Genomic DNA, 27,685 nt, shown 5'->3' with positions numbered 1-27,685 from the left:
AAATACAATTCCTTCAGCCAGTATTATCTTTCTTGATGAAGAGGGATCAATGCTGCACATCAGCCACCCTAAAGATATGTAGTCACTTCCAACCACAGTTCTGTGCTACTGGAAGTTGCCCATATTGCAACAGTTCTTTTGCTTTAGATGTTTAAGAAACACATTCCCCTATATCACTTATTCATCACTAGAGAGAAGGGAAAAAATCTAATGTCAGACTTAAGCCTTAAAGGAATTCTTTCTTCATCACAAAGATATTTCTTTAGTCCATCAACTTAAAATGAATTATATAAATCTTTAGGTATGCATTAAAACAAAACAGAGTTTCCATTCAGAAGTTTTGCTACAGACTTTTTGTTCAACTGACAAAGTACACTAAGGAGTGTAAAAAATATTTATTCAACCTAATTCAACATAACTACAATTTTCAATACTTAAAAACAAGATTTACAGAGTAATGACCTTTAACCACTCATGTGAAATCATCTTACAGTCCATACAGTATTTTATAATTGTATTTTTACAATAGCTTTAACTTCCAGAGGAGACAATGACCTTTCCCATTAAACAAGTTTCAAACCCACTAATTTGCATCATTCAATTTTCTCCATGAGACTTTAAAAAACAGTAATAAATTGTTTGGAAATATATACAGTGAAGACCACTGAAAAGCTGTTTTCTTGAAACCAGGAATTCTGTAAGAAATACATACTATATTGTTTCAAGACTATCTTACAGAGTGTAGCAACTTTCAGAGGCTGCTACTCAGTTTAGGTTTTATATAAAAGTGAGCTCACTAAGACAAATATAATCAGCAGACTTACAAGGTTATAGTAATTCTTCCATTACAGCAAGAGCCTCAAAAGTATTTGATATTGATTGAGTGTATAATTTTTAACACCTGTATAGGTTTTTAATACTAATTGACCTTTATATACACTTTTGTACAGTTTTAAAATATTACATCTTGGTAATTAAGATAAACATACTATAGAAAAGGTACCTTACTTTGAATTTCTCCTAACATACATTATTGCAGTCAAATAGGAAGTCCATTCTGCATTTACTTCATTTCTGATTAAAAGAAATATTTACTTATGAAAAAATCCACTCAAAAGATTTTTTAAGCTATTCTTCATGCATTTGACATATTAATATAAACAAGAAAAAACTTGGAGAAAAACAAAGAAATTGGTCTTAAGAAAGAACTTCAAATATGAAATCCAGATTAGGTCTGGTATGAATATGCAATGGCCATATTATGTTTGTCAGAATTTAACTTCACAAAACAGTCAACATCTGTTGAAATTAGGTTTAGAAATACATCAAATAATGGAAGTGCTAATGTCTCCCTCAGCTGACTACTTTAGACATATGGGAACAGTAAAGCTTACTGTCTAAATAAATTTTATTACACATTTAAGATTTATCCTCAGTGCTTTACAAAATGGAGCCAAGTTACCTTAAGCCAAGTACCCTGCTGGCAGGATGCTCAGCTCAGGTATCCAAAGTGTAGTGTCAGCCCCTTGCAGCCAGCACTTCCACTAGAGCAGGAGAGCCTAGTCCTGAGCACAGCTGAGTTACACACTCAGGTCTGGATGCTTCAGGGGATGGCCTGCTCTGTCAGTTCAAATGGAGCTTTAGTGTTCAATGCTGTGTTCTCACAGGTTTTCTGTGGGTATTTACACAACATAAAGGAATATGGAAACTAAACAAGTCTGTAATACTTAACTACAAAATAAGCAACTGAAATTTATTTCCCCCTTGTAATTATTTTACTGTGGAGGAAAAAATGCTATCCAGCACCAGTTACAAACCAGTAAAGCCATGAGAAAATGACACTAGGCACTGCAGAAGATACAACAGGACACTGAAAATTACCAGTAATAAAACAGTCACCTGAAAGCCATGCTGATTTTAACACCTAATACTTAGGTGGTTAAAGCTGACATACAAGTCCTGTAGAGAGTGATCATCTTCTGCTTTCTCTGTCATTTGGGTATTTCACACTCCCCGTTTGATACCAGCAAAACCCAAGGAAAATTATCTCTCCTTGGTAATGACTCACATTCCCCTTCTAAAACAATCTCCCTCCATTGTGTGAAATGCTAAACTGAATGACAGCATGGGTACAAAAACACCTATAGAAAAGGCATTTGGATATAGCCTACCTAACTACACTTAAAATGTTCTGTAGTTGATTTTTTTTCCATTCAGTATATTGGCTTAAAGAAAAGAATTCAAAAGCGTATTGCCCAACAGAAATACCCAAAAAATAATGAAAGCCAAATCACATTCTCAGGTTCAGTGGAAAGGATTTACCTGCTGAAAGGGTTTACCCTGCCACAAGACAGTGCTTTATTGTATTTAAAGAAAAAAAATAGAGGAGCAGCAACTTATCACAATTTTCCACTACTGTGCAATAACAATGGAACCAACACAACATGGAGACCTGTTAGGTGAGACTCTGTGACATCTGGAGGTTACAGCCTTACGCTCCTTCTTGTTCAGGATAATTTAAAATTTTGCGGTGAGCTTGGCGCAAATATTGCTGCTGCTTGAAGTAAACCTTAAAAGCTCCTTTTATAGCAACAAAAGCAATTCCACCCTGAAATAAAAAGATATTTTGAAAACCTGCACAGTTCAGTGCCATATCACTGCAAATGTTCTTAAAAATTTCCAGTCAGAGAAGATTTGTTTTCTAAACATATGGTATTTTCTTCTAAAGATTAACTAATTAGTACAGTTCCAAATGAGTATCTCAAAGTTTTCTGTCACAATGCGCTATTACAGACGTAAACGTTAGTTAAAGGGATTACAGATTGAATCTATAGAAGCTTTTATTTCCTTGGAAGTCTCACCAGTATTCTAAATTTTAAAAATCAAAATCTTATTTCAAGAACAAAGAAAATGCAGATATGTATCTGCTTTCCTCCCTTCTCTGAATGTATACTATACAAGGCACAAGGAATAGTACTGATAACCATTCTATAACTAGACTGTGAAAAATGGCACTTGCCAAAAGTGGAGTAAAACAAAATCTATTTTTGTAAAACAAACTATTTTTCCCTCTAGAAAGCTTTACAATATGTTTATCCCAAGTCTTCAAAATGAGACACCCAAGAAGATTTTAGTCTGCATGAACATTTGCAGTATCACTGTTTGTTCTGTATAAAAGAGAGGGATGCATAAACATGCAGGAATTGAAAATGGGCTGTGGTGACAGTCAGATGAGCAGGGATTCCATATTACCAAACTCAGTGGACTTGTCCTTGAAAGGCTGCAACCAGAGAGGTTATTCACAAAGGAAGAGATTGTCATTCATTCCCTCTCCATTTGAATTCTATGGAGAGTTAATTTGCCTCTCCTTATTAAAATAAGAAACGAAGGGTTTCTCTCAAAATCAGTAAACAAAAGCTAATTTTGAAAGGTTTATAATATAAATCCCAGTCTTCCCTTACAGAGACTGTTCTTAGAAGATGCTGGCTCCTCATCTTCATTGTCAGCCTTAATTACTGCTAAGGTCTGCCTACTACAGTGCCACATAAAACTTTCATCCTTGTCATGAACTTGTCATGAAAGTCATAAAGACAGTCTTTCACACAAATGATGTTTGTCCACTGCTAAGACAGGCAACCCTAAAAATCCTCTTCCTTTAATCAAATGCTGCTCTTAAAATTCCAGATCAGTTTAGGTTCCTTTTTCCTTTGCCTCCCTCCTTCACAACTCTTCATATTCCTGTATTATAATAATTTATGAAACAAAGAGTATTGAATCTTACCAAGATTGTCCTTTGCAAATTTGAGTTAACACTGCTGAACATCAGCTTGCCAACTATTGTGGCAATAGTAGGGAAAACTAGAGCTCCACACAGAATACGTGTGGCAGAGACGTGATCTGCCAAAGGGTTGGCCTCTGCTGGGATACGAGGAACAGGACATCCAATGCCTAAAGGGATTAGAATGGGGAAGAAAAGGTTACACAGCCACTGCCTCAAAAAAGAACACAGAAAATACATTACTGCCCACTGCTCACTCCACTACCAATCTATAGCCCAACTACTTTTTGAGAACCATGTCTCTTCTCAGAGAATATTCTGTTTCCATTAAAAGACTGCAGTTTGACTTTCAAGTAAGACCCATGAATTTTAGGAGCTTGTTTTGTTACTAAAGCCTGAACTGAAACCATGTTCCTGCTACTCCTGCCCCACCCTTCTCTGGACATACATACAAACACAATCTATACAGAATGAACATGAAATAGAGGGATAGTGTTAATCACCTTTACTTAAAAATAGCAAAAACTACTTGCCTATCCCCATCTCCTAAAGGCAGAAATTCAATCTTGGCATTTCCTTTTTGAATGTAATCACATTACCTGGAAATATGCTGTTCAAAATTTGTAGCTTATTAGAGTATTTGCGCCACAGTCTGAGCACATAGTCCTCCCAACGGATCATCTTGCCCAGTATTAGCATGACTGGGATAGTGGGAAGGCCAATCAAAAGGAATAAAGGATCAGCTCTCTCCATCACATCAAGACCTTCTTTGTGACCCACAACCTAGAAAATATGCATATAGTTGAGAAACAAAACAAAGGCCACAACAATGTTACAATGTACAAATGAACAAAAATGTAATTTAAAAAGTTGAGTTTGTTTGAAGCTGCCCACATGTTTTAAGTTAAAGAAAAAGGAATACTGTTTTACCTAATTTACAGTTTTATCTTTGTATCCTGGTTGCTTATGGAGCATAAAGCAGGTGAGCTACCAGCCCTATTCTGCAAATCATTAATCTTGCAGAGAGCTGTAACAGAATTCCCTACCATCTCATGAAAGGTTTCATGTGTTTCTGTGTAAATAAAAGCCTAAATATCTGAAACACTAATAATACAGCAGGCTTTCCAAAATGCATTTAAGAATTCACAGTTTTAAAACAATTAATTCTAGACTCAGTAACTGATCAGATACCACTGTTCAAAGGATAAATTGATAGTAGGTACCTCAGGATGTTTTTATCTAAATTTTATGGTTTTTAGGAATACCTTACATAACAGAGATCACAGTATTTAACTATTGTTTCTCTAGACAATGCAGGAAGATGAACATAATTTTCAACTGTAGTGGAAATAACAGCATATCCTCACATGTACCTTATTTTCAAATGTAGTTAGTTCAAGGATTTTAAAGGATCATTATTACTGCTGTGTCTACACTTTTCTTCTGACATATAAAAAAATAAATCCGATTTTTCCATTTATAAAATGCACATGTTAAAACTGTAACAGAATGGTGCTTTATGTCTTCTAAAAAGTACATTGTTTTAAATTTAAATAAATCTAATAGGGCTGAGGATAAAAAATTATATTAGAGTGGTAGATATCCTCTAGATTTGTCACAATTTAAGTAGTATAAATGCTAATACAGTCCTTGAATTGCTTCCAGGAAGAACATGCTCTTTCATTACTTTTTCTTTAAGAATCTGGGAGGACTAAAAACACTAAAATAATAATGATGTTTGTCAGGCACTGGATTTCCTGATGTGTTTTCATTGACTTCTTGTTTTCCCGACAAGTACAGTAACTTATCAAGTCTTCAATTGCACAAAAATTAGAATTAGGAGGTAAGAACATGAAACAACAGCAAAATTAAAAAAAAGGAAAATAACAAAACCAATACTTCTGGAATAGGTAGGACACAGAGAAGAAGCTACAGTAATGTACCACAGTACCTTCAAACAATTTTGCCTTGCTCTGAAAAGCATTCCATGTTACACCTCTAGAACAGGAAGTTATGGTCTATACCACAGCCTCTAAAAATAGGCATAATCAATATTGTCGCTGCCAAAAGATTATTCCTGAAAAAACATTCAGCATTGTCTTCCAGCTTCTTCTGTATCTTCTACTCAAGCTGTGAAGTCTGACACTATCCTTTTTCTCCTTACAGTCATTACCCATCAAAAAATGCCTCAGTATCTTGTCTCTTTCTGCTTTAGATTACTGTATTTCTCTGCTTTCAGTAACTCCATCTGACTTGTTACTGACTTAGCTACCACAATGTCAATTCTGTATTTATTTTTCTGCACCTGAGGTCTAAAAATAGCCTCTGTGCTTCTCTCCAGCCCTTCAACTAAAGGAAAGGAGTCTGAAATGCATCAGGGGAAAAACTGTATTAAACCTAGCAAGGTTGGGGTGGCAAAAGGGGTGGAACAGTTTCCCTTCTACTGCCCGCTCAATCTCCTCCTCTACAAGCAAAACTAAATTATTGTCTTGCCCAGCATGCCATCCATACAATCAAAACACTAAATCATGAAAATAGCAAATTCTTCATACCTGGCATTTGACCAGCTGCCTAAACTAATGTTTAGACAGATCCTCACTTCAAAAGCAAAACAACTTCAGAACAAAGCATTTATTTTTCCATCTGGCTGTGGAGTTCTAGGGCAGCTAAAAAGGTCACAATTTCCTACAGAAAAAGAGCTCAGTGTAGCAGTGAACAAGGAGTAAAGGACTGGTGCATTTCCAAAAGCTCTCTGTAGTATTACACATGGTTGTAATGCTCCTGTTGGAGCCACAAGAAGAAAATATCCAGTGAAAAAATACTTAATTGCACCACTCTGTAATACACAGACTCATCCACTGGAATGCAGGTGGTATTGAAAGCCATTACACATCACCTAGGCAGCTGCCCAGCCCTTGGCCACACTGGTACAGGGAAACTGCAACCACTCATTTGGGCTCCATTTCTGCTTTCAGATCACATAGATCACATAGAAACTGAACCAAAACCACACCATCTTGACAGGGAGCGACCTGCAGGGCAGGGCAGTACCACACATCCCAAGAACTGGTGCCAAATGACTTATGAGAGAAGAACCAGGTTGTATATTTAAAATTAGAACTGTGTAAAGGAGCATTTATTAACTTTGTTTGTTAATTTTATCTACAGCTGAATTAGCATCAGAAATACTTTTATGATTTCAGGCAAAACACAAGTTTTAGACTCGATATAAGAATCAACAACTAAAAGGGTAATGAAAGTGCTTCTGATTGTACAATCTCTGAAAACTCTGGTCTTGTGGTTGAACTAGGATTGCCATGAACAAGTCTTTCCATAGTTAATAGTGTACCACCTGTCAACATTACTTTTCTATTTAATAGCAAGTTCACAAGAACAAGCAGGAGAACTATTTTTCCCCTTTCAACTAATCATACAGTCTGAAGTAATTAAAACATTAATCTGCAGTGTTTTGCATTTCTTGTTTATGAATGAATTGCATCATTCAAAGCATGTATTTTCCTTTATACAATTTTTTAAAAATCACATTATCCAGAAAATAATTTACCATGTTTCAATTTCAACCCTTTGAATGTTACTAGCAAAGCTTTTCACTAAGTAAAAGATTATATCTCATGTCTTTACTGAAGAGTTACTCATTATTGGTAGCTAGGTGGTAATGGCACCTTTCCCATGAGAACAAATTGGGTTCACCAGTCTGCCATACACAGGGCAGCCACTAGAACAGTAGTGGATTTTGTTAGCTGCAGACTGAACCATGCCTGAACAGGCATACTTGCAGTTATAAACTATGACCAGTTAAATGTGAAAAACCATCTTGAATTCACTGGTAACTACACTGAAAGCAGCTAAGCATGTTTTAAGCCAAGGAAAGAGGAGTCTGAATTGACTTTTGCTTTCAGAGGTGGCAGGAAGAGGGAAGATGTGTGTACCTGCATGACCGTCACCGCTCCGTACGTAACGGCTGTCCAGTATATAGAGCCCACCATTATACCAGCTGCAGCAAAGGGACATGCCTTTGAGATCAGGCGATCTGCAAGATCCAAAACGTAAACAACTGGACCTATGATAAAGGAAAAGTAAGGTTTCAAGATAGATATATATAGATACACACAGATAAAAGCATACTGTAGAAAAGTCAGCATCAATCACCAGTAAGAAAGAACAAACGAGGCAAAGTAAAAGTCTGACATACCACACGTGCTGTTTAAGTGAGAATATACAATTAAAAAGCTATTAAGCTAAACTTGTAACTTCTGCCTACCTACCATTTCATTTACCACATAATCTTTCCAGGAGATTGATACACTGCTTAAAGCACTAATTTACCCACAGATTAGCTTCCTTTGTGTTGAGTAAGAATTGTTCTTTTGTAGAAACCACTTTAGGCTTAGTGCCTTTTTTATTTGTTAGATATTTTAGTTTTCTAAAGGAAAAAATACCCATTTGTTGTAATGTACTTCATGTCCTTATCTTTGACAGCTTCACCTGAAAATTCTGTCACTAAACTATCCTGCTATGTAGTAAAAAGTAGCACAGTTAATACAAAAGATTCCTTCCACTGGAAAAGGCTGCCTTCAATATGTTTAAAGGATCACCTCTCAAAACACTGGAGGAAAAAACACTCCTATTCAGGTTATTCAGTGCCTTTGACAACAACACATGAATAGGTTCATTGTTCTGTCTATGTACAACTGCACTTTCCAGACTTACACAGGGCAAGACAATAAATACCCTGACTACCTTTGGTGAGGTAAACAAGGGCAATGCCTGCATCTTTTCTTTGAGGAACTGCAAAAGCATGAGTGAAGCAAAAGTCAGAACACTGAAATGTATATATGGAAGTGAAAACCACCATCACCATAATCTGCATTACTTTTGTATTTGTCAACAAATTCTACATACAGTCTGTCCTCCCACAGCTCATATGCATGGACAGTTCCTGTGAGCTCCCTCCTACTTTTTCCTACCAAAAATCAGTGACAATTCTCAAAACCAGCCTACAGGCATTCCTCAAGTAACTAATCCTCCATGTCTCTCAAATTTTAACCACAGCAACAAAATTGTGACTCCCGTTTCACGACTTAGTTCTTATTTTTCTAGAGAACAGCTCTATTGTGAATGATTTCAAAAACCCCAGTTCTACTCAGCTCAAGTCAGCTGGTGGAAAAAAAGCAACAGGAACATCCAGTTCAACTCTTAACAGTTGTGTTTGACTTTCCAGAACACACTTAAGAAGGTGCTGGGATGTCTATCAGTATGCTGGAAGTAGCAACAAGGTCATAACTGCAAGTACTAAATGCACAGTAGTTTACACATCTTGACTGTTTCCCAGAGTCACTGAAAAATTTGTTTGGTTGTACCATTTTGAAAACATGTTTGAAGACAGGAGACTCAAATGATACTGAAGGTTGCCTTGTAACACAGGTATGAATAAATTTCACCTACTGATACTAATCATTAAGAGAAACCTGGCTAGAGAATTAGGTATTGAGTCTTGAGAACATACTAGGAAAAAAATATTGAAAAAATCTTTTAATTAGCCCTTAAGAAGGAAGTAGTGAGAAAGGAGGACAGAACTGGTTTTGCTTTTTAAGGTGGTACTGAGGAAGAAACAGGAAAATAAACAGGAAGATAAATATCACTGATACCCAAATTAAAGAAGGAAATACGAAACAAAAATATTTTTCATTTTGAAAACTATATCATGCTTTAAAGAACTTTTTCTGCCAAACTGTTTTCTTTCTATTAAACTGAAATAATTATCTAAGAGATACTTTAATTACTTTCAAAGTGGTAACAATATTTTTCATTTTAGGGAAAGTTCTCAAAAGAGCAGAAAACAGCTCATAGGAACATAATTACCACCAATCACCAGAACTGATAGGCACTATCAAATCTAAAATGGAATTATGATTTTGAGATGTTTCATGAGAGGTTGTTTTGAACTAGTAACACCCACTGTTATTTATATTCACTGATGTCTCCTCAAGTTGATATTACTTCTAAACTATAATTATAAATGAAAATTTGTGTTGGGGGTATCCTTTCACAGAATTTTTAGAAAAAAAAAGTTTCTAGCAGTACATTAGGGAACTCTTAAAGTAAATAAGTTTCTGAACTGTGATGGCTCAGGAAGGGTATGACTAATATTGTCTTCAAAAGACACCTGCTGCAAAATAGGGCCACTAGCAAGGCTTCTTGGAAAATTCTTACTGTCCTTAGTCTGCCTGTGCGACCTTGATTGACTTGTAGTTGAATTGTGCTATAACAGCTTTGGGTTACTAGAAGGAGTTACAAAAGGGCAAGACTGGCTCACTTGTTTAAGGCACTTCAAGGTCATGACTGATGTTCCATGAACCCAGATTAATTTCCCTGCTCTACTACTGATGTCTTGTGTACTCTTATACAAGTCTGAATTTTTATGCCCTTACTTTAAAAATGGAAAAAGATGGTATTATTAGGAAAAATATATCAAAATACATGAAGGGAGTCTCACATACCTGCATGCCAAGAGCTTAACAATCTCATGCAAAAATTTTAGGCCAGCTTCAGAATCCAGGAATGTTGGAATCTAAGCTTTCAAATACAGTATGCCACGAATTGCAGGAACAAATTAAAATGCCTGTTATGTTAATGTATCCTGTCCAAATTATAGTTGTTACCCCTTTTTGCCATTGTCAAAATAAAATGCAAATGCATCTCACATTACAGTTTCATCAGTCAAGATACAAACAAGAATTTCAAACAGTGACAAGTTTTGTGATGCATTCTGTGTCCAGATGAAAACCCAGTTTTCTTCTCAAAGCCAATGCTAAATGTTATCATTTGATACCTTCTTTATGATGGAGAGTTACACGATTCAGCAAAGCCAAATTGCAGTTGTTATATGAATAATTTGTAGTAAGTTTCATACTGGTTTATGTCTTTTTTATATCAACAATGCAGTACTGTTGTGTATCTTTTCTTTCCCATTACTCAGTGTTCTATCATGGAAGTAAATATCATCACTCAAAACTCCCCTGACACCTTCATTTCGTCAGCCCTTAAGCTAATAAGAAAGAGGTCCTGTCCCAAAGAATTGGCAATGAGTTATTTTCAGCTCTTTTATTACAGAAATAAGATGCTTTAAAAAAATCTTCTTTAAAATCCTCTAAATGCCTGCACTCAATTGCTACATCACCACTTCTATAACAAGCAGTTTTACTTTTAAACAAAATTTAAGTTTCCATGGCAACATTTCACTTCCTTGATTTGCTTAATATATCCCATAGAACACATGGGCAAACGAGGGCTGAAATAACAGCAAGCACTGCTAATTTAAATACATGTAACATACTGTGCATTATCCTACTTGGCTACTCAAGTAAGAAACTCTGGAAGACCATGTCCAACTTTTTTTTCACCTTGACAAACAGAGCTAGAGCAATACCTAGCAATCATAAATATTCTGCTTCTTGATTACAGGGCAATATTGCCTCAGAAACACCTCCTGACCAAAGTGAAAGTATGTTTTTCTAGTAATATCACGTGCTTCTTAGGAAATTCTCCTCTGAATTTCTTCTGATAAGTGTCTCTACAAGCTGAGTCAAAAAAAGGATGTGTTTATTTGCTGTGTGGCAACTGCTGAAAGAAGTCACCTTCTGCTCAACAAGAAAAATAATCCCATTAGGCAGGAAATAATTACAGATCAATGGCAAGATTTATCTATATACCTAAGTGGAATACATCCAAAACTTTTAGAAGGTATTTAACTAAGCCACCAAATAGGATGCAAGCAGAATATAAAGTTATTTCTTTCTGCCTGGAAAAGGGAATAGACAAGTTTCCAACAGAAAGGGTGCTCCAAGCACAAGAAAGGAAAAAAAAAATAAAGCAAGAACAAATAAATAAGCAACAATTTAAATTATCTGTATCTTACCTAGCTTTGGAAATACTATTAAATATTCTGCATTGCACTGAGGACAAGCAACTCTAGCAGTACTGTTTCCTCTTTGCTTTTCATCCACCCAGCGCTGCAGACAAGTCTGATGCACCCATTTGGTGGAGCCCCTGCACCTGCAGGGTCTCACCCACTCTGCTGTCCGATCATCCTCATCGGTAGCAAAACAAACCCAGCAGCTTCTGTAATCACAGGAAGAAAAAAAAAAAAAGATATTTTCTGCTACTTTTACATGCTTAAAATAAACATTCACATGTGAAAGCATACAGCTTAAGAAAATGTGCATCTAGAGGAGATGATGGTTATTACTTCACTCTTAATCACCAGAAGTGTAAGCATTTTGTACCAGAGTTTTGCTATAAAGTCAACATAATAAACATAATTTTTCAGATAGCTAAACAACTGCTTTACACATTCTGAATTATTAATTAAACTTTTAGATAATTTATGATTAAAAAGCATTGAGACTATAGTCCAATCTTTGAATTATTCAACATATGGAAAATCCATATTTTTTAATGTTTTATCATCTCCTTCTACAACATTTTGGTAAGTTTTTTTAATTTTAAAAATAAAAGATCAATACTGTAGTCCGTTACTTTGGAAACTAAATCCAATCCACTTAAATGGTAAAACAACACAAATGATACAATATATCACAAAAAACTCTAAGCAATTATATCAAATTCATTTGGTCTCTTTGAAAAGATGAAGTATTTAGTTCAAACAAGTTGACTTTGTATAATATAAATTAAGTTACAAAATACTTCAAGAATACTATTGGACCAATAGAGAAGGAAATTTCTGCTTTGGACAATTATGTGGACATAAAAATTCAAATATATTAATTATGTAAGGAGAAAACACAAGACTGACAGTCTATACAACCTCACCTGAAGTGAGCACAGAACCAGGAATTCCCAGATAAGTTATCTGGTCTGATGATTAGGCCAGACTTTTGGCCAGCTTATAAAAGAAAGCAAAATATGGATCTAAACTAGGAAAATATCAGATATGTTCAGCCAGTAATTTTTAATGTGAAACAATTTGCTAATTCCCATAATGAAGATATTGAAATTTACATAATAAACCAGAGTTTATCAATATAAGAATATTACTATAAACTTATATATATATTTATAATGGTTTGATTTTTAAAAAATATTTTATGCAAGCCACTACAATCATAGTTAGACCCTTATAAAGGAGCACAGAAACAACCTCCCTATAATTTAACTACAAAGACACAATCTAATTAGACACTGACCGAACTGAAGTTTAACATCACAATTTTGATGATGAAGTTTTGTTCTCTTAACAACTTGGGTAACATCATTAAGACAAAACACTGAAAGGTTTCTTATGTGTAACAAGTAACAGACAGTAACTGAGGAAGAAGAAACTGAGAAATGCTCTGATGCTCGTAAACAAAATAATTTTATTATTTGAGAATAATGATTGTGGATTCTATGCCAGGATGTTACAGTAGTTCATGATGCTTTTTCCTCTCACTTTTGCTTTTGTTTAACTCCTCTTTGAGAAAAAAGAAGGGGGAATCTGCAATGGGAAATTTAATTTTGTCAGGCTCCAACTTCAAGAAATGAAAAATATTGTTGTCTAACAGCTTTGCTTTTAAGACTTCACTATTTTGGATAGTGTTCTATTTGTAAATTGAAAGTGTTCCTTTACAGAAGAATACCCATGCTTTTGTAATAGAAATGACTGTGCCTAAAAAGACATTCTTTAAAGCACTAAATCTTTTTAATATCTACAGTAGTAGAATTTGCTGAAAATGTTGCAATTGTGTCAGAGCAGAAGGCAACATGTAGCAATTTATTACTAGCATACTTGTAAAAGGGAATACAATTTGAGATTCAGATTCCAGGGAAGACCGGAGAGAAATTGCTCAATTTAATATTGAACAATCCATAAAATGAACATGCAATGTCCACACGTGCAGTGGTAAGTACAGAACACATTATAGTAGGTACAGATGTAAATTTAAACTGTGGTGGTCTAAAACTAGAGCTTTTCAGTTGATGTCTGACATCTGGAATCAAACTGTAGTTTCTTCCATTCATCTTAATGGGAAGGTAAAATCAAAGTCTGACGTGGCTTTTTTCTGTCCTTCCCCACACTGGTTTGTATCAAAACTGTCATGCTAGTCACTCCTGCAACACCACCCTTCTTTTTGCCTTGATGCTCCCAATGTGCACCTACTGCAGTCCCAAATGAAAGGCCACATTAACCTTCCTAAACAGGAGGAGCAAAGACAGACAAGCCACAAGTTAGTAAGGATCTAGATGAAAATGCTGAGACCACAACTAAGACTTGTAAGGATTACAAAGTATGGCTGGCATTTTGGTTCATTGCAGTCAATATCAAGTTCTTACGAAATACAAGTTCTGGCATTGTCCATTGATTTTTATTTACATTAATAATCCTCAAATTTACTTTAAGAACAAATAATACTATACAACAGTACTGATAATTGTTCCTCGTCAGAAGGTTTTTTCTACATTACAGGTAAACATTCACTCACTCATTCCACATCCTATTTAAGTCTACAACTGCTCTAAAATTTTTAATTCAGATTTTTATTTATAAATTAAAGGCTTCACAACAGAGCTAGTTAGGTCTGAGGATACCATCACAAAATATAAGTCTAGAGTTTATTCAAATAATGACAGATTTTAGCATAAACATAATCTTGCTACACTGCAATTTTAACTAGTGAATTTGTCCATGACAATGGTTATAGATTAAATTCTGTTCTCAAGTTCTCTGTCAAGGTTAGTAAGTCAAATAATATGCATCTTTTCTTTAATTGCTTCATCCAATTTCTTGCCAGCCAATCATACCTGAAAACCTGAAAGACCTACTAAATTAATAACAAAATCCTTCACAGACTTAAACCTTTAGCAAGTCATGAATAATGAACAGTAAATTCCCTGTATACTGTCATCAGCTTTATCTCTTTCCATTGACAGCAGCTGTAGCAGAAAGGACTAAATAAAACCATTTCAAAACAGCTATCTAGGCTCTTGCCAGATTTTCCATTTTCTTGTACTGAATAAAATATGACCTTGATTCTTACCACTGAATCAGGTTGCTACTCAGATAACCTGAAATAGAAAGGGCTGAAAAGGTGGAACAAAGCATTGTTTCTGATAGAAACTCGAACCTTTTTCCTTGATGACTTTCTACATAGCCAAATCAATAACACTAATGTATTTTTCCACACTTCCTTGGCTAAAAAAAAAAATCAAAACAAAACATACAAAACTCCAGACCAATATCACTATTGCAGCTCTGAATATAAGGCTGCAAATGCCTCTTAGATTCAGCTCCCCAGCAGATTAAGCTTTCCAGTCTCAAAAATTCTATTCTGACGCTATGAATAAAGCATTTTTTGCATCTATTTCTTTCTCTAGACAAACTCTTTTCAAGGCATTGCTTGTGTTAAGAGCAAAGCAGATGGGGAGAAAGTTGTACTGAAGATTAGAGATCCTATACTCCAAATGTTACACGACTAAGAAGCCAAGGCCTGCCTAAAACCAGGTTCCTCCAAACCACAAGTTTCTTACCAGTAAGGAGCCTGCTCTCTCTGGAACCTGGCTGGAGCTACAGCTCCAACACATCCCTAAGAACTCCAGTATCAGACACATCTAGACTGCTCTCCTTTTTAGTAAGCTATACCCCTTCTAAAGGTTACTTTTTTCCAAAACCAGTCTTAGATGGAAGGGAAGACAGTATCTAATTCATGTTATTTAAATCAAATCTGACTCAATTTGTGAAAGCTGAATCCATCATGAAACAGTTTTGTTTTCAAGCAGGCGTGACTGTGCAAAGTAATACAAAAAAGTAATTTAAAAGCAGTATGTTGATTCTCTATACACACTAGTAAAAGGTTTGTAAAAACTTCTAAAGCCCCATAAGCCCAGCAGATATCCTTGTATCCACAACACTTAATGGAAGATGAATGCTAGACTGGGACAGTACAGCTGTTTTATGATCTGGTTTCAAATATTCAGTACTGAAATGGGAATGGAAACATCTTGGAATTTCCCCCCTTATGTTCAGTGGCATACAAATAGGAATGGTTAGCAAAATCAGAAAACTTCTCAGAAAAGAAAGCTCTACTTGACTTTTAGACCTAACTCTTACCGTGGGAAATGCAAATTTGAACATGCATGACACACTCTGGAATCATGAGATAGAAATACATTTTTCCTCTCATTACAGTTCCTTCATAAAACAAGAAATTTTCTTCATTTCTCACATCATAAAGCTCTTTTCCCTAAAGTGGCAGGAATTTGTTGATATCTTACTGCAAGAGTAAAGCCTGATTGTCCTGCTAAGCACAAGGTGTCTGAGCTGCTTATTGCAATTGAATTTCACATCCAAAAAGAAGAAAGTGAAAAGGCTGAAACATAACTGATAGCAACAACAACACAGAGAACCAGTGAGGGGTGAAAAGGTAACTTGAAAGAAATGACTGAAAGAGTTCCAATAACTAGCCATAAAAAGGCACTGTTCTAAAGGATGACCCACAAGTCTGCTGTTTGGAAGAGGCAATTTTTCATGAGCTTCTATAACAGCTTTTTATGCATAGTCTATGTCGACAGATAAAATAGCTTTGATGGTGAATAGTGATAAGCTTTACACTAAACTTGCCATCTGGCAAGTTTAGTGTAAAGCTTATCACTATTCATCATCAAAGATGAATCTAAACAACTTAGATCACTCTAAGTACTACAAGATCATGTTTAAGTTGGAAGACTAGGATGTCAGAAAAATGGAGTTACCTAGTGGCATTAGGCTGCTTTGGAGTTGGCTGGAATTTTAGTAGAGGACAGCAAACTGTTCTCTCAAAAAGCAAGAGAAACACCTCATTGCAAATGCTACCAACTAAGCATTTCCCTTTCCTGAGTGTGCAGAAGCAGCAGCAATAGGATCTTGTGCTAGAGGGACACTGCCTGCTCATGAGAGAATGCAAGCCTAGCCTACCAACCCCTGATAAAGGCTACAAAGGAATACCATTAACCCGAGAAATGTTAGCTTATGTCATGCTTCACAGAGGAGATGAAGTGCCAGAAGAGATGAACCCTCTTGCGGGATGGAACATTGCTCTTTCCCCAATATTTTCCTGGCCAACACAGTGGAAAATACTTCAATCTTCAATCCAAAACCCACCTATCAAACTCAAAACACCCTTACACTATCCTAAAAGGAAAAACTCACAAGGGAAATACACTGAGTGAAGAACAGACACTGGTGCAAAAATAGCAGTCTTAGATGTTCCTTGGGGACTTTAGCGGATGCTTTTAAGGCAGCATGGCATAGCAGCCATATGTCAGCCTGTATCACTCAGCTAGAAAACATGTTGTCACCTTGAAACAAAGTCTAAAATACTCAAAGGAAGTCCTGAAAGTCATCTGACCTTATACCCAATTCTGCTCTGCCTAGTCATCAAAGATAGCTTGCAAAGCTGAGTAAAGGAGACACAGTTAAGAATCTAGACATAACAGTAACTACACTTTACCACAAAAGCAAAGCTTTCAATAGAAACAGCTCAAGTACAGAAAATCAAGCTAACGTTGGTATGAACATACAGAAGTGGTATTTATATATAGGTTCTGACTTCCTCTAACCTCAGGATGATATAGTATAAACTAGATTTTTAAAAGCTTTTAATAAAAGCATGTGGATAACTAAAACTCAGTAAACAAACACATTAAAACCCCATAGAATAATTAACGAGAAAGTGCACCAGAAAGATCTACTGATTATCAGAAGTTCAATTCAAGCTTTATTATATTCTTAATTACAGCTTAAATCAAGGGGAAATATTTTACACTTGAGTTCACTGCACTATATAAAGGCAGAGATATGAGTAAAGGACAGTTCACTGAATCCTGCTGGCTGCTTTCTAGCTTGTGTATAAAATTAAACCTTTGACTGCCAGGCATCACCTATTGTGCTTAAATTTGGTCTTTGTTCTAGCCAGGTTAGAATAAGGAATCTCTCCTCAGATCTAGCTATCTTGTTGGGTTTTGGTCTCTAGTTTGCCAAAATCTATACTGTCAGTAAAAAAATTAGCTTTCATTCTGGAAAAATTAAACTTTTGCAACCAGTTATTCAGACATGTTCCTTTTACAAAGTTTTCAAAATTCAGTTATCTTAAAGGCTTTAGTATTACCATACTCTTACTTTTTCAAAAGGAAAAGCTAAGAAATCACCAAAGCTCAGTGCCCTTGCTATCAGCCTCTAAATATGCAATGAATTTTGATGTTAGAAACATTTGTTTTATTTTCTAAGCGAGGGAGGGAGAATAGGGCCCTTCTAGATGTGTGCAAAAGACAAATCAGGAAAAACTACTGCTCATTCAATAAACACTTTATTACTAAAATATACGTATTTCTAACTGAACTCTTACTAATGTATATTAGCAGCTTGGCCTACAACTAACAATAAAAGCTACTGAGTGCCTGCTGGGGGTGGATAACACTGATTCTTACCATCTTAGGAAGAAAAACAAAAGTGACTAAAACTAAGTGGAAAAAGAAAAACCAACTAAACAAAACCTAAACAAAGAACCACATACACATAACTATTTACTTCCAAAATGGAAACAATGCTTTGAACAGAAAGTTGACACATAGTCAAGTACATACATAGCAAACAGTGAAGAATTCTAATAGCATTAAGTTAATGCTTAAAAAAATTAATGGATTTTTTTTTATAATGGAGATAGCATATGATATGATACAGGGAAAACATTTTCTCATGCCTTGTTTGACAAACCTGTCAATAATCACAAACACAGAAGAGATGTGAAGCAACTAGGAAATGACGCATTAGAGGCTATTTAAAGTTACTTCCTTGAATGTGACTTTAAGCATCTTAATTACTTATTAATTACCTCTACGATGACCAGACACCAAATGAAGACAAAGATATGCAGTTTCTATTAACCAACAATGTTATTTTGCACTGGGGGAAAGGGGAAGGGAGTTGCATCAGAAAAATACTGATACTGGTATTCGTGGTGCATGTACAGAGTAGACAACAGATGCTACAAATATCAGGAGTGACCTATATACAGAATAGACCAAGTTTGACTTTCTTAAAACTGTAACCATCTTGACATTAAGCTGTTGCTGTGATAAGCAAATGATAAGAAACACAAAATTATTCACTGAGTCTGTATCTTGTGAGCTCAAGCTCCTGCAGCCATTTCCCAGTGTCAGTTAATGCAGAAGTACAAATGAATCTTTAGGCACAGTAGCTTTAGTTACAAAAGTAATGCATTAGCATAGACATCTGTCAGAAACCAAACATGGTTCCTTGCTTTACATTCAATTTTTAGGGAAAGTACTTGTGAAATAGAAGTTTGATTTTCTTAAAATGTATTCCTAGAGTTTCATGGTTAAACTGATCATACAGGGTAAGCAATCTTACTGTTGTGTTCTTCCAAAGAAAAGAGGAGGAAAAAAAAATAGAACTGTAGTCCTCCAACTGCAAAAAGTAGAAGACTCCAAAGCAAGCAAACTGCTTTGAGCTCAAGAATTTATGACAAATACTATTACTCAAGTTATTCTCAGTTTACAATTTCTATTTTTTCACAGAAAATTTACAGGATAAGAGAACAAACCAAAAAGCTCTACTTAAATCAATCGTCTTATATAATCCTAATAATAAAAATTGGAACAATTTCTGACCTAAAAATTACCAAAATTTTTAAATGCCCACAAGATGAATTCTTGGGATGTTAATACCTCGAGAACAACAAAAACCACTTATCAAATGTGGCAGACATTGAAAATTTGGAAATGTCTTTACTCTGAATAAATGTGAACAAAATTGCAAGGTGTCTGATGATAACATTAAGTAACTCTCCTCGACAAGCTGTGGAAGTGACTGCATGACTCACCAGTAGAACAGTCACAAGCACCCTGCACATGGTCTTCTGTAATTACATCCCTCACAGAAAGCTAACTAAATGTTGGCACATTTTAGGGCAATAAAAAATATCCACTTCTAAACAAAAATATTCACATTCCAGGAAGCACTTAGAAGAAACAAATGAGAAGAGATCTGGAAGGTACATAATGACCACATTGCAGGTTTAAAATACAGGTTCTTGTCTTTTTTCTAGAATGTGAAGAAATAATTAATTATATCAACATGGCTTAAAAAAATACCACTGAATGCCAGCCCCTCTTGTCCATGACAACTTTTTTGTTTACCATCTTCCCACTGTTTTAGCAGTTTCTTTTACTATGTACATATTGAAGAAGAGCTGCATGGTCATAGGAGGAAAGAGGCAGATACATAAACTGAGAACACTAAACAGTCCATACTTTCCATAAGCAATCACCTGAAAACCTAGAAACATTAACACTTATCTAAAAAGTTTGCTTCTGTGGAAGTTGTTTCCAAATATAAGCACATACAAGGATTCCCTGGTTAGCCCTTAAATCAACTGGTATTTACTTCTTATAGGGGAAACTATTATATAGCAGGCCAGTTTAATTTTTATGTTAACTTAGAAACAAATGAACAGCTAGCCCCTGATTTAATACAACTTCAGTGCAATTTTTTTTAAGCAGCATTTGGAAATGGACATTTTGATTGTAAGTTTTCTTATCCTACTGTAGTCTTAGACAGGAAGTGTCTAATCCTTCCCCCAGAACCACTGACACAAAAATCCTGAGCATAAGCACTTCCATTCAGTGTTCGAAATTTTTGACAAAATGCATTCATATTAGCATTAACATGACAGGAGCAAAAATTCTTAAGAGAAAAAAAGCAAATTCCCAGTCCAACTAAAGAGGAAATTAACTTTTAGGTACAAATTTCAGAGCTGGTGCTAAAAAAGACCAAGTGCAGATTTGCTAGAAGGTGTCAGTGGACTGTACCTCCCTATTGGCACAGTATGTTTAAGTTATGCAGTGCAAATGATATGGTGCTGTTTTCCCTTAAACTGGGATTGCATCTAGACTCGGTATCACAGAATTACAGCTTGGAAGGGACCACAGGATATCTTGTCAGACCTCCTGCCCAAGACAGAAGCAACACCAAATTCAGACCAGACTGCAGAACGTTCTCCAGCTGGGTCCTGAAAAGCCCCATGGGCTGAGATCCACGTCTGCACTGGGCAACTTGTTCCCAAGCTCAACTGCATCACTCCCATCCCCACATGCTGAAAACTTCTCTGTTCATATTTACAGTTGATTCTCATCATCCTGCCAGGAACCTCCACAGTCAGTCTTCTGAACAACCTCCTTGGGATGTAGAAGGTTATCAGACCTCCCAAGCCATCCTTTCTTCAGACAGGCTTAGCTCCCTCTAGCTTTTTCAAGTAAGTCATGTGCTCCAGCCCCTTCACCAAATGTAATCTCAACAGTTTCTTTAGACACATCAGCCAGAAGCAGTTTGCCTTAATCACTCCAGACTGAGTCCTCTTATTCTTTTGCACTGGCTATGAATTTGCTACTTGGGGTAAATGACAAATGCCAGTAAAAGCATGAGCAAGTCACACATTCTTTTGATAAAGGTAGGTATTTACATCCTATAAAAATCTAGTACTTGGCCCATTCTGCTGCTCAGGGGAAAACAAAAATGTTAATTAGAAAGCACTTATTTTCACATCAGGAATTTTCCACCCTCTGCACAATGCAGAAAGGCCATAACACCTGGCATATTCATTACCACTTTAAATATTACTTTTAAAAGTTGTTCCAAAATTAATACCTTAACCTTTCTGATATTTGTCTGTAAATTATTATACATATATTTATTCAACATATTTGCATAAACTGTCAGAAGTTTCCACTTCAGTGAGCACTTAAAGACACTACAGCAAAGGAAACCATTAGAACTTTAAGCACTATTACAGAGTCTGAACACTTCTACATGGAAGAGATCAATAAACAGGAGTTTGTATAGCCTTTTTAGAAAAAGTGAATGTAACAAATTAAAATATTATCTGAGTGCCTTCATAATACACGGGATGCCAAGAGTTTGAGTACAAAAATTTGTAAGTTGTTTCTCAAGAGTTTCTTCACACTTTAATAGTTATCTATCAGAATAATTATCTGCTGTCTGCAGGTAGAAGTTAATTGTTAAGCAGTGACTGAAAGATGTACATTTGTTCCTAAGCATATGAAAGCAAACATCAAAGACAGAAAAATAAATACATTAGACAACAGTCAAAAGGTTAAGGTAGTTTATAAATAACATGCTGACACTTGCATATTTCACATGGGCAAAAGGCAGTGCACAGGTCTGCAATAAGTCTCCACTAATCATCTTTACTGGTAAGACACAGGAAGAAGTCAATCTACATAGAACGTTCACGATAAAGTGAAGCAAAATACTAAAGGGATGTACCTGGGATGAAGCAGTAATGAGAAAGCCAAGCTATTATAAAGCTATTATTGTTTCAAACTTTCTTTCTTGAAACCCACTCTCCAAGATATGTGTGATTTTGCTTTTTCCATCCTGTATCAACATCAACTTCCAAATAGTTAGGCTAAGGACAGGGAAAAACAAACCCCTTGTTTCCTTGGTAGAGATTAATCCAGCACAGTCCATTCTCTACTCTTACACACCCTTTCCTTCTGAGCATGAATAACCTACTCTCAAGAAGAACAGAAAGCCAGGTACTTCTAGACAATGACAGACTTCGACCAGAAGTTAAGAAGACCTCTCTCTAAAGAGTTTAACTCTGTTGTGAAGAAAGAAAATAATTACTTGAGGTAGGACAAGGAAGAGAGACATGCTTAATCAGTACGAGTAACACAAACAGACTGAGTAACTGCAGAGATGGCATTCTGTGAAAAATAAAGATAATACATAAATCCTGTATTGTGATTTATGTTGCTTATTACTCTGCATATCTTATCTGGGTGAACTCCACTCCTACAAAGAGTTACTTGTGTGTCAACTTCCATGAGTGAGAGAAATCAGAGCACAACATACAGCACAAGTCTAAGATGTTCAGAATAAACACCTTTAATCAAGGATCACACTGCACTAATTACACTGTTGAGGTTGTAGCATTAGGGTCTTAATCCAAAACCATGTATTAGCTTATTAAAGTATCAACAGTTAATTGTGCAAATAAAACTAAATCAATGCCTGCACTTTTTACTTGGGGAAAAAAAAAAAAAAAAAAGAAAATTACTATGGAATCAGATGACAGTTCAAAAAACTGAAATAGAAAATCCAATGCTATTTTGCAATTTTTGAACTACAATTGCATTTTCCAATAAATCAATGATATGGAAAAGAGAAAATTTAATTGCAACAGTACTCCTCCCTTGATAGTAAAAGTAATTTCTTAAGCAAACTACAATTTATTGTTTAATTGCTTTTAAAGTCTACCTGCAATTTCAGCTCTCTTGTCTCCTTTCAATAGGGAATGGCAAGGGTAGAGACTTAAAGTCCCATCATCTTGCTCTAGTTTTTATCACGGATACTGACCACAACTGAGCAACTACCACCCAGTCAGAAAATTAAGAATGCTAATTCAAAAACAAAGCCATGCTAAAATTATCACTATGTTAATTCTTCAGCATGTACCTGGACAAGCCTTCAACAGATTATCCATCAAGTGTTGACTAACATCTCTGAAGACTGAAGTAACAGAAAGCAATGGTGACCATGGTGGCAAATGTATGGAAAGAAGAGAGCAGCTGTCTTTAATTTGGATAGTATATGAAATACCATTAATCACTAGCACAGGATATGCTTTGAAAAACAACCCCAGCATTCTGAAGCCTTGGCATAACCAACTGCAAGAGTAATCCGCACGTAATTCAACAGAAGTCAAGAGAATAAAGCTTAAAAATATGAGTACATTTTAGCATTACAGCTCACATTAACAGCACATAAAAAACCAATTGCCACATAATTTCAAGTTTTATTGAAGATTACTATAATTCTGTAATTTATGCATTAAACAAGAACAAAGGCATTAAAATAATAAAATCTCACCATTTAGCCAGATTACTAATACCTGCCTTAAAAGTGTACACATTACTCCAGAAATATGGGGTTTCACCACAGATTTAAAAGATTTCTGCTTGCAGAAAAGGACATTATCTTAATAATTATTATCTGGAACTACTATATGAACATGAAAGAGAAGAAAAAAATTACAAGAGGGATGGAAATTCCAATTTTGAGGCTAGAAAAGATGATGCCAATCATATGGATTAGTTTCCTAAATGCTGCAAATGAGACAATCCACAACGTAGTGTCACTTCACAGTCATGCTTCTTGTATTTATGCTACAGTGAATCCTTCAGGTAAGTATAAAATCCTTAGGTAGAAATTTTGAGTAACTGACTCCTTACATCTTAACAGCTATTTACCTTCTTTGTTACAAATCCGTGGATTGCTTCCTAGACTGAAATCATGCAGACAAATAAAGGGTGGAGCACAAAACACATCAAAGAAGGATGAATCCCAGGCAACAATGTGATTATGCTATCAAGTCAGTCCTTGCACTGGAGAAATCCAACTTTATTAAGGAAATAAACCTGCTATGTAGGTTTATATATACAGGTACAGAATCTAAGAGTCAAGAGAAGAATCCAGCTGTTCCCTCTCACAAGCAGAGAATTAAAGAACTTGCTCTCGGAGCTCTGACCCTTGTATACAAAGCATGCACTGAGTGCATGCGCTCAGATCTGCAGCAACACCTAATTCCTGATGCATGTCACCACTCTCAGTCATGATCTAGGTACTGGAAACAGAAGAAAACCCTTCTTTTTCCCCTCCTTAACTATTAGAATCCAAATGAAAATCATCTTCACTAAAAGATCTGTATTTTAAGTATGCACTTTGTGTTTAGCTGTAATCATTAGCAACTAAAGATTTTGCATATTTTTTATCATTGAGGAAAACAAATTTCTGTCATGAGCAAAAAAGATAACAGGACAGAAGAAGTATTTCCATTCCTCAGAATCCCCACAGATAATTTAACCATGATGTATGTCCCTTAGGATGAAATACTGAAGGCTTATCTTGATCACCACTACCAACAACATGACCACAGTTATGTACAACCTTCAGAAACATCAGATGCATAAAAATCTCTTTATTCAAATGTAACCCTGCTCCATAAACCAAATACAAAGCAGAAAAATTATTTACACCGACTGCATTTTGAGGTCTTGGTTAGTCCAAAATCCTTCTATTGATGTTGTGCTACGCTCTGAATGAAATTAAAATCCTAAATACTTGGTTCCTTCTTACTACTACATTCATCCCTTGTGACACTCCTGTTTCTAAAGTTTCCTATAATGATCTAAAGGAATTCTTATATGAAAGCTCCAGCCTCTCTTCATACCTCCTTTCATGCTACTCAGGTACTTAAAATTCTTTCCCTGCTGTCCTTGTTATTAAGGAAATCAGAGACGCTGTCCAGTTGTTTTACATATCAAGCTACTCCAAGTATACTAGAAAAAGTCTTAGAAAAGAGCCAGAGACACAAATTATAATGTCACAAACTTGAAAGGATACAAGATTAAATGCACATCAAAACCCACATCTCTATTACAGGTAACAACTGAAGAACAGTAAACTGGTTTGGCAACCAGGTAACTAATTTCCTTTTTTTTTTTTTAATTAACTATTTAATTTAACAGTGGGTCACAACAAAGATTATAAACACAACCTCACAGCCATTTCCCAATAGGGTGAACTAGGACTTCAGAGTGTGATACAATAGCCATGGGCATCAGGGCATCCACTCAGTATTATGGTTTCCTAGAACTCTAAATATGTATTACTGCACTTCAAAATTCAGGATGTAGATGAAAGTTTGTTGTGTGGTTTTTTTTTTTTTTAGCTTAAGAGGAGTTGATTCAGTAATACTTTTATAACATAAATCATCCTTTTGTCATCTCTTACTTTTTCAGTTTTTCTAGAACTAAAACTTTCCCTCCCCTAATCACTTTTATCTTCTTTCTATATCAAACTGGAACTTCTCATTTCCACCTTCCAGGCTGCACAAGTTCTATCCCTGCCTCCCATAGTTTGTATCTCCTGCCTTATGACAGGCTGTATTTCATTAAATACTCTTCCCTTAAAGGCGACTTGGAAAGGGTTCTTTTTGATGAAAACTTATGATAAAAACTTGACAGGTTCATCAACAGAAGCCTGACTGCTTGTGGATCCCCACCTTCTGAGACGCCAGGCTATTACAACTCCTGCAATAACATGCTGTGAATATGGTTTATTGTTTGTAGGAATAGGTTGCAAGGGCTTCCTGGATGAGTCAAAATTACACTTAAGGAATCTGAAGTGCTAAGTGGAACAGGGTGAAAGTGCTACATATTTAAATAAAAGCACATAGAGAAAACAAGTATAATAAACAGAATTTAGAAGTTAGCAATTATAGACGAGGAAAGATGCTTAAGTCATAATACTTCTAAGGTTGTAATTTTTAAGAACGCTCCAGAAAGTAATTGTAGGCTTTCTTCAGATCATAAAACCAGCACCAAAACACACAAGGCCGGCTAAGCTTAGGTCATCTTTTGGTGCCTCACTTTACGTGCACGTCAGTGCGTTCCCTACCCAGAGGCTCCCCTAGACCCAGGGACAGGGACTGCAGCCCCCGGCTGCCCCAGAGCCTGTCCCAGCTCAGGCACACCCTCACCTCCTGCGGCCGAGGGCTGCGGGAGCGATCCCTCCTCGCCCCTCAGCTGCCCGCGGTACCTTGCGCTGCTTCACGACAGCGCTCGCACAACTTCTGTCCGGCCACCAAGGCAAAAAATGAAACCGGACCCGCGACACCGGCCCCAAACCCCCCCGCGGGGGGCTCACAGGCCCAGCCCGAACGTTCCCTCCCCGTACCTGTCCATGGTCTGCGGCAGCGCCAAGCCCGTCTGCTCGGCCATGGCCCCGGGCGGAGGAGCGGGCCCAGCCGAGGGCCCGGAGCCTGACAAAGGCGTCACGCGTGCGGCGGCGGAGAAAGAGGAGCGAACGGGAAGGCGGCAAATCCGCCCTTCCGCGGGACGGCCCCTCCTTCGGCAGGCGGGACGCGGCGCAGGGCCGGTGGCCGGGACAGGACGGAGCGCCCGGGCCGCCGCGGGGAGAGGCGGCGAGCGCTGAGCACAACCGCGCCGCCGTCACCGCCGCCCGGCCCCGCAGCGCGCCTGCGCCAATGGCAGAGCGCGAGCTCGTGCCCGGAGCGCCGGGAGCTGTAGTCTTGCCGTAGCCCCGCCGCGATCCCGCCGCAGTCCTGCCGCCGCTGGGAGCTGTAGTCCCGCCGCCGGCGCGGGTTTAAAGGTCCGGCGGGGCGCTCCCCCTGCCCTGCCCATGTCTCTCCTCGCCGCCGCCGTCGCGCAGTCGCTGCCCAGCTCCGCGCGCGGGGCAGGTACGGGAGCGCGGCGGGGCGGCCGAGCGGGGTCTGCGGGGGGACGGTCCGCGCCCGGCGGCTGCTGCCCCTCCTGCCGTCCCCCGCTGCCGGCCGGGATCCCTCACGGGTGGAGGGAGGGAGGGAAGAAAGGAGGGAGGGAGAGACTGGGCCGCCTGCTCTGCCCCCTCCCCGCTCCCGCAGGGACCCCCTCGGGCAGGAGCATCTCCCGTTCCCTCCCTGCCGAACAGGTGCAGGCGGCCCCCGCCTCTGCTTGGCCGCCGGGCCCCGCCACCTGCCCTCAGGGCGGAGGGGACCCTGCCGGGTGCCAACCCCGACCGGGCTGCCCAGAAGGGCGGTGGCTGGAACGGCGGAAGGGAAATTAATCCGTTTCAGTGGTGGTGTTGTCGATGACAAGGACAAGCGCCCTTGTAAGTGGCACTTGGTGCTCGATGGAGGCCCGGTGACCACTGGCTTCTGTGTGCAAGTGAGGTGAGGGATGGCACGGCCAGTGGTAATGGCAAAAGCTCTCTTTTGTTAGTGTGGGAAAAAAAAATCCTTCTAAGGTGCT

General features: G+C 37.4%; 2 protein-coding genes across 9 annotated transcripts in view; one reads left to right on the top strand and one right to left on the bottom strand.

The window, feature by feature from the left end:
- Window positions 1–380: 380 nt before the first annotated feature.
- Window positions 381–26,892, bottom strand: MARCHF5 (membrane associated ring-CH-type finger 5). Of its 2 annotated transcripts, none has more exons than XM_053983288.1 (6): window positions 26,613–26,892; window positions 11,718–11,920; window positions 7,729–7,829; window positions 4,378–4,561; window positions 3,782–3,948; window positions 381–2,608 (listed from the first exon to the last, which is right to left on the bottom strand). In XM_053983288.1, exons 1-6 carry the CDS (start codon window positions 26,654–26,656, stop codon window positions 2,492–2,494), a joined length of 816 nt encoding a protein of 271 aa, XP_053839263.1. In that variant the 5' UTR covers window positions 26,657–26,892; the 3' UTR covers window positions 381–2,491. The 2 variants fall into 2 exon arrangements, with proteins under 2 accessions (XP_053839263.1, XP_053839262.1); XM_053983287.1 differs by having other exon boundaries at window positions 7,729–7,859; window positions 26,613–26,891.
- A 136-nt stretch (window positions 26,893–27,028) lies between these two features.
- Window positions 27,029–27,685, top strand: part of CPEB3 (cytoplasmic polyadenylation element binding protein 3) — an 81,127-nt gene continuing 80,470 nt past the window's right edge. For 3 of the 7 annotated variants that reach the window (XM_053983275.1, XM_053983274.1, XM_053983273.1), the window contains exon 1: window positions 27,060–27,135. In XM_053983275.1, the coding sequence (XP_053839250.1) occupies window positions 27,078–27,135 (58 nt within the window). In that variant the 5' untranslated portion in view covers window positions 27,060–27,077. The other 4 variants (XM_053983281.1, XM_053983280.1, XM_053983279.1 and 1 more) reach the window with 3 other exon arrangements.

Source organism: Vidua macroura, chromosome 8, assembly GCF_024509145.1.
Source record: "Vidua macroura isolate BioBank_ID:100142 chromosome 8, ASM2450914v1, whole genome shotgun sequence".
Classification (NCBI taxonomy): domain Eukaryota; kingdom Metazoa; phylum Chordata; class Aves; order Passeriformes; family Viduidae; genus Vidua; species Vidua macroura.
The sequence above is the reverse complement of the archived record's forward strand: the minus strand, read 5'-3'. Positions and strand labels throughout refer to the sequence as shown.